Source organism: Trichomycterus rosablanca, chromosome 2 (genome assembly GCF_030014385.1).
Source record: "Trichomycterus rosablanca isolate fTriRos1 chromosome 2, fTriRos1.hap1, whole genome shotgun sequence".
In the NCBI taxonomy this organism is placed as follows: Eukaryota; Metazoa; Chordata; class Actinopteri; order Siluriformes; family Trichomycteridae; genus Trichomycterus; species Trichomycterus rosablanca.
In genome coordinates this window covers 401,139-412,996 of record NC_085989.1, presented here as the reverse complement: position 1 = coordinate 412,996, position 11,858 = coordinate 401,139, and the positions used below count along the sequence as shown (strand labels likewise).

The following is an 11,858-nucleotide window of genomic DNA, read 5'->3' as shown; positions in this document are numbered from 1 at the left end:
AATGACTGAATTCACATGTTTTATCCACAACAGTCGCTAACAGGTGTAATAAATCAATCATATAACGGGAATGACATGCCTCCGACTGTACAGCAACAGTTTAGGGAAGGCCCTTTCCTGTTCCAGCTCTATAAAGACGTGAAGAGAAGCCCCAGCGTCCAGAGCCAGCCATACAAATGCTGTCATGTTTTGACTAAACAGGCACGAATAAATATCCCACAGACTTTCTATATTCAGATTTTAGCTGAAAAGGTCACAAACAGGGTCAGTCTGCTTAGAAATGTGATATTAGACAAGCTCACAAGCAGGCGTCCGAATACTTTTGGCCATATAGTGTCACACATTCAGATAAGTCACACATCAGCCTTTACACTATAAAACTGTAAAGCTTACTTGACTGTGGACAGTGATAGGCATGCATTTTAAAGCAGCTGACCACTTTGAAATTCCCTCTCCAAACCTTGACACAGAGACCACTGTTCCATGTAGTTTGTATATACAGACACGTTTGTACAGATGATCTTCAGACCCCAAACTGCATAAACATGTCTGTATATTTCTGGCGTTTGGGCCGCGGTTACTCGGTCACACGAGCATCTCGACCCTGTGGTGCGTCCACAAAACACTGAAGCAATAACAGACACTCGAATCCGGTTTAACTTTCGTTTATCAGGACGCGGCGACACTCCGATCATGTAAACACGTTACAAAAATAAGAATTCAGATATAAAAAAAGTCCTGCACGTTTGTTCATCTTCAGTATAGAGAAACATCTGTACACATCAGTCCTGAAGATCACGGCGCGCTCACACAGTCGGTCCTGAAGAAGCCGGGGTCTAAAACTAAACCCCGTCTGATTTCATAACACAAGAATCAGGAAAAAATAAAATAGAAAATAATACATTTGTGGATCATTTATCAGAACGGATCATAAAAATCAGGGTAGAAAAAGACGCGACACGTTTCTGTCCTGTATAAAGTTCATTTTTCATCTACAGACCAAACAAACAAAACAGAACCTGAAAATCTGAACCACACGGGGGTCCTTCCCTAAATTCCTTTCATCTAACGGCATCTAATCCCGTTTATACCTCCATCCACTGCTGCAAACTCCCAAACGGCATCACATCAGGGACAGCTGTAGCCTAGCGGTTAAAGGTTGCTGGTTCAAGCCCACTGTTGGGCCCTTGAGCAAGGCCCTTAACCCTCAATTGCTTAGACAGTATACTGTCACTGTACTGTAAGTCGCTCTGGATGAAATTATCATCACACACGCCCCTCGGACGAGCTCCTGTTCACCTGTCGGAGACGGAATCTCACAGAGAGCAGCACAGCGCATGCACCTCTCATACCAGGTACAGACCTGATCCTACAGGAGATCTGAAGCGTCACACCCAGTCTACTTGTGAATGGCTCAAACACTAAATTACACTTCTGGAGAGGCCCAATCACAGTCTGGACTCTCGGTGCAGGTCCCAAGCCCGGATACTATAAGGAGGGTGGCATTATGAAGGGCATCCGGTGCAAAAACTGTCCTGGATCAGGTACACGGACCAGAGAGAAAAATAAAAAAAGTTTATTTGTGTTCACGTCTCATTCAAAAACTAAATATTTGTATACCATGTACGAGGGATCTTCAAAAAGTTCCCTCACTTATTTAACTCTATTCATTAAGTCGCTCAGGTGGCGCAGAGGTAAAAACACACGCTGGAACCAGAGCTGGATCTGGAATACATCGTATCGAGTCTCGGCTCTGCCTGCCGGCTGAGGCTGAGCGGCCACGTGAACAACGATTGGCCTGTTGTTCAGATATGGGCGGGACTAAGCCGGATGGGGTCCCTCTCTCATAACTGGTGTCTCTCCGTACACAACGCTGAGCTGCACTGCACTCGTCAAAGTGTAGGTGATAAGATGCATACGGCTGCCGAGGACGTGTCGGAGGGGGCGTGGGTTAGCTTCGTTCTCCTCAATCAGAGCGGGGATCGGCATTGGTGGAGAGGAAGCATGATGCAATCGGGTAATTGGACGCGTTAAAAAGGAGAGAAAATGCATAAACAAACAAAAAATATATATATATTGCATTTTTCCAGCGCCGTAGGGTCCAACTCGTAGCCACTGATGCGCCGCTGCTTTCACATCATCACCACAGGAAAATCTTCTTCCAGTCTCCAAATCCGGACAATAAGCGTCTCTCAGACACGACCGATTCCTCCACCCTCACCGCTTATAACCACAATATACACGTGAGGAAACTTTCTGAAGATCCCTCGTATTTATATATATATATAATGAAATCAGAGAGGGGCGAATACTTTTTCACAGCATTGTAATCTGATGAAAGATAAAGACGGTTGGTTTTCTAGAGCAGCTCATCAAATAATGAAGGTAGAAGATGATGGAACAGCAAAACCATCTAGATAAAGTTCATCGTTTATCTAGACACACAGAGAGGAAATGATTTCGGAATATATGTGTGTGTGTGTGGGGGGGGGTGGGGGGGTGTTGAGAGATGGGGGGCTGAAGGACCAGACGTTATGAGATGTCGTGGCTGGAGTGGATCTCCTCGGTGTTCAGCATCACGTCTCCCTCGGTCAGCAGCACCACCTCCTCCTCCTGCTTCACTCCCACCACGCACTCCTCCTCCTGTGCTATCACCCGCTCCGTGATGGCCTCCAGCTGCAGCCGGTACTCCTCGGCCTCCTGCTCCTTCTGCAGGAGCTGCTGCCGGTACAGCTGAGCCGCCATGTTGGCCTCGGCCAGGCGCCGCTGGAGCTGCTCCTGCGGGGCGGAGACGCGGTTCGTTAACATTCACTCGGACTAGCACCCGGCCTCTCTGACACACACTGACGGGTGTCACTGCTGCCACAGAAACAATAGGAACCCTAAACCCACCCTCCCTCCTTCCATCCATCAGACACGCCCCGGCTCTACAGCTGCAGAGCGTTTTCCCACCATGTTTACATTTGAGAGCCGCAGTAGGGGCGTGTTTATAACCATTAGCAGAAGGAACGAAAACAAGGGAACCCAGTTCAGGTGGCACGACGCCCACGCTGGCACACGCACTCGCCATCCACTTTACCAAACAGCAGGAGTCGCCGAAGGAAAGGCGCCGAACCTCTCCAGGAGGTGCCCAGCTAGGCCGGCAGCACCACAAAGACCCCAGGTTTAGTCATAGCCCGTTCCTCCTCCTCTGCTGGAGACCCCGATGGTGACACGGCCTTCCTCCGGGGCATGCGCGCTCCACCGACCCTTCTCCGCCCCCCCCATACTTTAGTGCGTGATGTCGGTCACGCGCTGATCTCCACGTTCCTCCACTTCTGCTACTAACCAGGGTCCTTACACAGCCTCGAACACCACGCCCACTTTGTAGTCCCGTCTTTTCCCACCCAGCAGACTAGTGTGTGTGGTACGTTACTCACCGTATCTCTGGATTCTACGTGATTAGAAGACACTTCGATCTTCCTCCTCCGTACCGGAGGTTCTACGTCTTCGTCCACCATTTCCTGTGTGTAGGGGGTGGATGGAACCGCCAAGACTGCAGAACCATAAAGAACAAAAGCAGGTTACCAGAGCTGGAGAGATTCGAACCCCCTCGAGAGCCACCAAACTAGGGCGGTCACTAACCACTATTTTTCTATCGATTAATCTCTAGACTATTTTATCGATTAGTCGATTCATCTAAACGATTAATATCATTCAGATTCTGATTGAATCTTCTTTTATTCTAACACTAAACTGTAGGTGATAATAATCTAACCCAGAACTAAATGTAAACAGGGTTTATGTTCATATGATCACATTCTCAGGTGCTCCATATTAAACAGAGTGCAGCTCGTGTTCATGCTGTTCTGTACACACAGCAACGTGCTTCACCTTATAGCAGAGATCAAATAGTTAGATGTAGCCGCGTCTCATTAAGTCCAGCGTACGGTAACGACAGAACGATCCCCGATCCTAACCTCCACATTCACTCAACACTTACTGCACATTCTAAACCATGTAAACACGGTGCTGAGTGTTACGCTGTTACCGGCGCATTCACACGAGAAGCTTTTTGTGCTTCGAGCCCGACGCAGTAAAGTGGGCGGCGGTCTGACTGAACTCGCTAAGAAATACGCTGTTCCAAGATCTCCACGATTAAGCAGCGTAATGAAACGATATAGACGTGCAGCACGGCGCCGGTGCTGCTGTGGTACCATCAAAGCTTTACACAGTGACCAAACCAGCTTTTAGTTCTGTACCAGGTTTAAGTTTCACCAAACTTTGGATGATTTGGGTCGTGGAGAACTTTGATCTTTTATTTGAAAGCTCTACGATCGTCCTCTGACGGCTGCAGACGGTGTTTTTTAAGGCGGAGCTTAATGCTGCCAACCGGTGACCGGAGCAGATACGACTGAGGTCCTGCACACGGCGAGTAGTGCTGAGGGAATCATATGAACGCTTATATGAACGGAGACGATGTAGAAATTAAAAAGGAGCATTTATAAACTTAGGTCGACCAATCGCGGCAGCCCTACACCAAACGACACCAAACTTCATTGTAAACGAGGGTGCCGTGTTACCTTGGCGTCCGTTCTGCATGGTGACGTAGAGAGGCTGGCCGAGCCTCGTCTGTAGGTGTCCCTGCTGGTCTGTTACTATGGTTACGACTCTCTGACCGGCATCGTTCATCATCTGTTGGTCCAGAGCGCTGACGGCGATGGCGTCCTCCGTGTTACCTGCGTCAGAGCGTCATCAGATCAGTTCAGGTCGCATCAGCACAGACCGGAGCAAGTGTGTGTGTGTATGTGTGTGTGTGTGTGTGTGTTACCTGTGTGTGGTTTAACCAGGTCGGCGATGTTGATGATGAACTGTGGAGCGATGGCTGCCTCGGCATTCCTGTTCACCTGCTTCTGCATGCCCTCCTACACACACACACACACACACACACACACACACTTTAGAATGTGGACACATGACCATATGACCACCTAGGGCATCCATATCACTTTTCACAGGATTTTGGAGTATGTCTGATGGCATTTGTGCCCGTTCAGGCCTGGGTCATACCCGATGCCTCAATCCATCCAGCCATGTCTTTGTGGAGCTCATAACAGAGGCACAATCACCTGCTTATACACCTGTTAGGAGGGGGTGTGGCTAAAACACCTCAGGGGCGTGTCCACACGGTCAGCGGTGGTACCGTGAGATCTGAACCGAGGCTGCCGAAACAGCGCCTCCTACTGTCTGGTCGAGACAGCGGATCACACCGATTCAGACAGCAGAGGGGAACTGAGTATATCCCATCACAGTGAGAAGAGGGTGAAGGTTACCTGGAGGAGCCCGGCGAGCTCGGCGTGTTGAATATCCACGGCGATGTCGAGGGCCGACTTGTCGAACTTGCTGAGGGCGTAGACGTCGGCGCCGTGTTTGATGAGGAGCTGGGCGACGCCGTGGTGGCCGTGCTGGGTGGCCCAGTGCAGAGCCGTCATCTTCAGCATGTCTTTGGCGTTCACGTCCGCGCCGTTCTACATCACGAGCACGAAGGAGAAAGAACGAGAGCCGTTAGCCCAGCGCTCCCCAACGGACCGGTTTCATATAAGCGATTTAAAATAGATGGAGCTTTTTTTACTGCAATGAAACGCTCCCACCTAGTGGTGATAGGCGACAATAACACCTGAAGTGTGTTGAAAATGGAAGCAGTGTTTTCATTGCCCAGTAAAAAATGATCCGCGGCCCCGTGGTTGGGGACCACTGCATTAGAGAAACTGTTTATATCAACTAACTAAAGAGGTTTTGAAGCCACGAGTGCTTCCAGCGATACTTCAGGTCTAAACAAACACAAATGAGCTTCTGAATCACTTCATATTCTTACATTTTTCCTCACAGTCTAGTCGTATCCAATTCCCTGTTTGTGAAAAAGCCAGACCTGAGTGAACAGTCACACAGAGAGCAGTATAGCGTACGGAGAGTTGCACACTGCGGTCTGTGAATCTTCCATCTCTCATGTAGGAGCTTCCTCCAGCCAGCAGAGGCCGCAATCGCAGCCACTGGTCCTGTACAGCCACACCACAGTGTTTAAAACACACCCAAACCTGCTTAGCTGAGGCAGCACCCCACTACAAAGAGTTCGGCTAAGTTTATATATAGATGAATGAGAATCTCTACAGAATGCTGTTCGCTCACCCTGATTAATAAATCCACAATCAGCTCGTGACCCTCCGTGGCGGCCATATGCAGCGGCGTTCGGTCCACCTTGGTCCGGGCGTCCTTGCAGATTCCGGCTCTCAGCAGGACCTCGGCGGTGGAGCGATGTCCAAACTGCGCCGCCAGGTGCAGCGGCGAGGCTCCGAGCTGCCGGAGGAAAATAACGTTCAAAGAAAACACATCGCAGAACGACGGCGCTAACACGAGAGAGAGAGAGAACGCCGTCTTACCCAGTCTGTAGTGAAGGGGGCGCCGTTCGCCATCAGCTTCCTCACTTCTTCATCCTCGCCGTTACGAGCAGCTTCCAACAGCCGCTTCCCCAGATCCACCAGAGACATCAGGAACCTAAAACACACGGCGAGGAGTATAATACGTTCACTACTTTATTATGAAGAGGTTTTTTTTCCTCACTGTTTGGGATACCTAATTACCCTCTGTACCCGGGGAACCCAAGTCAGCAGGACAAGCCACAGCTCTTCACCTACCAGGGACAGATTCCTACAGAAAGCCTGAGCTATTCTGTCTGTACTTCACTCTGACTTGTGCCGACACCGACACCAGACAGGAGGAGGTGAACCCACGTCCCACCTTCCCTCCATCAGACACGCCCAATTCGATCTGTTCAGTACCCTTCCAGGCTGGTAGCACATCCAAGACTCGAACCACCCAAGCGCCCAGCGATTATAACTTTAATTACATCAGACGTCTGTGGTTTTGCCGTAGGGTGACGTGTGTGTGACCGTGCAGGACAACTCTACAGCTTCCCGACTCATCCCTGACCCGAGTTCTGATAGGAATGTTCCGACTGCAGTGGACTGGAGTAAATCAGATCAGAACTGGGAATAAAACTAAATTAAAATACATTTTATCCCCAATTTACCTTGTTATTTTTATTTACACTGTTAATAAAATAACAAGTTTGTGTCACACGGGAGAAAAATTATCAGATTTTGGTCTCATTCAGCTTCAGTGTGAAAAAATTAAATCTCCTCAAGTTCCAAACTGTAGCTGTACTGAGAGCTTCTCACACACTGCAACATTACAGCCAGTAATACTGAAATAATACATTTATTATAATGTTAATAATTATTATGATTTTATAATAATAATAATAATAACGTCCATTACAGGCAAGGCAAGTTTATTTGTATAGCACCTTTCATACACAGTGGCAATTCAAAGTGCTTTGCATAAAAAAAATTAAAATAAAATAAAATAAATTAATTAAAAGCATTAAAACATTCCTGAGATCTAGAACCTCAGAAAGACTTCTTGCAAACATTTAGTTACAATTAAGAGCATGAAATTCAAACAAGAGAGATAAAATATTAAGAACATAAAAAATTAAAAGAAAATATTGTAAAATATACCCTACAATTTAGGAAACATGAAATTAAAACGAGAGAGAAAAGCAATTAAGAACATGAAAACTAAAATAAAATATAGTAAAATATACCCTACAAATATATCCATTAGAGCAACATGTGACTAAATAACAAACAAGCAAAGCAGCACAGAAAGTCCACATGTATATTAAAACTTCGCTAAAATAATAATAATAATATTTAATATTTATAAGTTATAATAAACTGTTTTCTTGTCTGCAGCTTTAATGTGGAAACTTTGCAGCACTGTGCATGTAGTTAGCCTGGTTAGCATCAAGCTAACTCGCTAAAGCTGCCTAAAAATCTTTACCCTTAGATCATTCGCACATTAACCATTAATTATTAAAATAAAACATATATAACTGATCATATTTACAAACCTGTGCAGGAACAATTGTCACTTTAAATGAACTTTTACTGAACTTCTCTCTCACTCTGCTAGTTTACACGGACACTCTCTGTGAGAGATCGCACACTCCCAAATACATCAGAGCAGAATCCGGAGTGCACTAAGTAGGGCGGATTAAAGCCTGTAATATCCACTAGGTAGTGCACTTATCTAGGACACATGGGGGAATTCAGGATTACAGATAAAGCTCACTCGGATTGGCTGCTGCATCTTCTTCTGCTGCCTTACAGGATTTTAAACACAGCGCATGACTTACACGTTTATTTTAATATTGTTTATAATGTAAATAAGCGTGATAATAATAACAATAACAACAATAATAATAATAATAATAATGCTTGTATTACGTATAACGTTTTTGTTATCATTAGTTTTCTTTTTTTATCTCTGTAGTATCTGTTTATGTAATTTAGGCCATACACACAGAATGAAGGTCCCTGGTGAATCTGGTTCCTCTTAAGGTTCCTTCTCTGTAATATTTGGGGTGTTTTTACTCCCACTGTCACCCTCAGCTGCTCATCAGGGGGTTTGGAGCTGGAATCTGTAGAGCTGCTCTGAGACAAAGTTCACTGTCTAAGTACATTTAACTTGACTTAACTAAGCGACATGTATTTCAATCATTTATGTAACTGCTCTTTTTGTGACTGAATTATTGGAACCTCGAAGTTATACTGTGGGTTTTCTGAAAAGCTGTTGAGTTAAAATTATATGGCCAGCAGCTTAGTTGATGTTCTATTATGTATTTCTATGACCTAGCTCCATAAACAGGACTAGTTTATCCATGCCTGGAGAGAAACTGTGGTGGTGAAAATGTCCATATAATGAATCCAGTTGTACATTCATTATCTTGTGCAGATCTGTAGTGAGTCCAGAGAGCAATCAGTCCACCTACTGCAAGAACTTAAGTGCCCTGAATCCTGCAGCACCCACACTACCTACCACATCATCTTCAATAAGAACTGGATCCTGGTCAGGGTTGTGAAGGATCCTGACACAATGCAGGGATGGAACACTAACACACTATCCACTCACTACAGCTAATTTAGAGTGGCAAGTCCACCTACAGGCATGTTTTGGAAGGTAGAAGAAAACAGGAGCACCTGAAAGAAAGAAGCCAGACAGAAGCCAGAGCTCAAGGATGTTTGATTTTATTTTCTTTGCTTTATTTGAACAGCCGCGGTAACACTGGAGGGAGGGTTCATTCTGTCACATTTGATCAGAATAAACACTGAAATGATGAAATATTCCTGAAGCCAACAAACAGTTCAGCCAAATTAAACCTATACGCTCCTCCATTAGCCTTTTAGCTACGTTAGTCTGTTAGCTCTGGTGTAAAGCTACAGAAATAAACGTTCTGACGTTAGCAGTGGTTTAGCTGATCGAGCACTGTTGTGCAAACTGTGTGGAAATTTCACATTTTAGCCAAATATTTCCTTTAATCCACAATTTTACACACCAAAAACAAATAAATGAAATGTATAAATGAAATAAATGAGCAGAAACACTTGAGACGAGCAGATCTGAGATCCTGTAGATCCTCACAGCAGCAGACTGAAGTCCAGCAGGTCGATACTGGAAATCGGTTCCTTCCAGTAGATAACGCTGGAGAATTCAGACAGATCATCATCGTCATCAAAATCCTGTTTCATGCTTCTTCCGCCCTTTGATTTGGATTCCATGAGGCCCAGATCCTCCAGTTCTGACAGATCCAGGGACGGGATGGGTTGCCTCCAGAACAGGAACGAGTCGAACTGGCTGCTCGTAGTATCCAACATTTTTATTCTGTAATGAAGAGTATCGAGAGCGAGTTGGTTCAAGTCAGAGTGTTTTACAGAACTGTGATGCTACAACAAACTGAACATTTAAAACTCTAAATCACTGTCTCATGTAAAAGTTTGTGCACCCCTCTGATACAGCAGTTTAAGAACCCAAATCTCATGGAACCCTGTTAGAAGAAAGATATAAAGGTAGATTGTTCGTGTGTTTTCATTTATTTTTCTGTTGAGACGTTAGTAAATGCAGGTTCATTACTAGAATGACTTTATTTGTCATATAAGGGCCTTGCTCAAGGGCCCAACAGTGGCTGAATGGCAGAACAAGGATTCAAACCCACAATTTCTAACTCCAACAACTAACAAAACATAGAAATTGACCAGGGGTGTTCCCAACTCTTGCATAAGACTATAGTATAAATAATACATATTTAAAAATAATAAAGTATTTTATATATTTCAGTGTACAGTGTATTTTATTTTATATGCTTATATGTATGTTTATGTAGAATAACTATAAAATAAAAACAAATTAAATATGTGTCAGTATCATTCGTTCATTTATTAAGTAACTCACTAATTCATTCATTCATTAACTCTCTTTTGTACCACCGCTTTATCCTGGTCAGGGTCGCGCTGAGTCCGGTTAATTGGTCACCAGTTTATTACAAAGCAGATAAACACACGCACACACACACACCAAGTAAACAAGACACACCGCGACCCTCACGGTTGGTAAAATGAAGTTAGTTTATTAGCTTATTGATGAACATAAATATTGATAAACGTGAATCTGCAGGTTTTGCTTTGTAAGTGTCAGTCACGGTTGCCAGGTCTATGATCAAACTCCACCCTATTCTTTTTTAGCTCACATTAACGATGGAGATTTTCTTCGGTAATCAATATTTACATACATTAACATTTCATTTTTAGGATTGTATTTTTACTTTAGATATTTAATGACAAACTAAATGTAATCGCGTTATTATGATAGTAAACGTTTATGGGATTTTATTGTGAATAGGCCAAACGCAGTCGCGTCCAATCTGGCAACCCGGCCGCTGATCAGTACTGATAACCTTTATTATTATCCGGCTTTTCAGAAATAAACCAGGATTAAAAACAATGTATTTAAATGAATATTAACACTAAATAAAGGCTGTATGTGGATCAGATGACTGTAGATATTTAAAGCTGGATCCTCCTGACCGACCTGGACTAAATATAACCGAAAAGAGCGCCTGACTTTTATATTTATATCACACTAAAATACTGAGTACACAGATTTTAAAAATAAATAACAGTAAAATACAATAAAGTCAGATCTGCATTTATTTATTTGAATGTAGGTACAATTATATATATATATATATATGCAGATTATAGCATTGTACAGAAATGGATGAAGCAGGTTATAGTTCAAAAATATAAATACATAAATATAAATATAAATATAAAAGATTTACCTTTTTTCGATTGTTGAAGCTCTAAAAATGAAAGCTCTTTTGTCAGTGAGCAGGATGGAGGTGTTTAGTCTGTGATGGTCGGTGTCTGTAGTACCCAGCTCCTCACCACACCCTGTAATAATCCAGTCACGGCTGAGCACAGCGGCCCCTTATAGCACCAGATCAATCCGCATACTAGCGTACTACATAGTATACACAGCACCACGTGACCATTAACGTGTTTAGGATTCTACCTAGTAGGCTAGTATGCGAATTCAGCGTAACTATGGCGACAGACCAGCTGCTTCACTGAAAGCTGTTCGATTCCTGAGATTACGGAGTCGACTCTGATTCGAATTCCATTTCCAGCGCTAGGGAGTCGAATTAATGAGGAGAGTCGACTCTTTAAAGGTACACCATTTGAGCCCTGATTGTTCTTCTGGTATTAATAAATCGCTTTTTGTTTTTCAATTAAATATTCAATATTTTTTTTATTTAAATTGTTTTATTAGACAGGCTATGAACATGTGTTAGCATCTGAGTTGTAGATTTTGTTTCTAAATCTATTTCACACATACATAAATCATGAACTATTAACCCAACCCGCCTTATGCCAACAGTTCAGTGGTGATGGTGATGTGATGGTGTGAGGAATGTGTTC

At 43.9% G+C, this 11,858-nt stretch overlaps 1 protein-coding gene across 1 annotated transcript; it reads right to left on the bottom strand.

Annotated features, from left to right (window-relative positions):
- Positions 1-649: 649 nt before the first annotated feature.
- Positions 650-8,039, bottom strand: gabpb2a (GA binding protein transcription factor subunit beta 2a). The gene is made up of 8 exons (XM_063009245.1): positions 7,952-8,039; positions 6,417-6,531; positions 6,166-6,333; positions 5,313-5,507; positions 4,811-4,904; positions 4,563-4,718; positions 3,420-3,535; positions 650-2,778 (listed from the first exon to the last, which is right to left on the bottom strand). The coding sequence occupies exons 2-8, from the start codon at positions 6,522-6,524 to the stop codon at positions 2,533-2,535; spliced, it is 1,083 nt and encodes a 360-aa protein (XP_062865315.1). The 5' UTR covers positions 6,525-6,531; positions 7,952-8,039; the 3' UTR covers positions 650-2,532.
- Between the last annotated feature and the right edge of the window lie 3,819 nt (positions 8,040-11,858).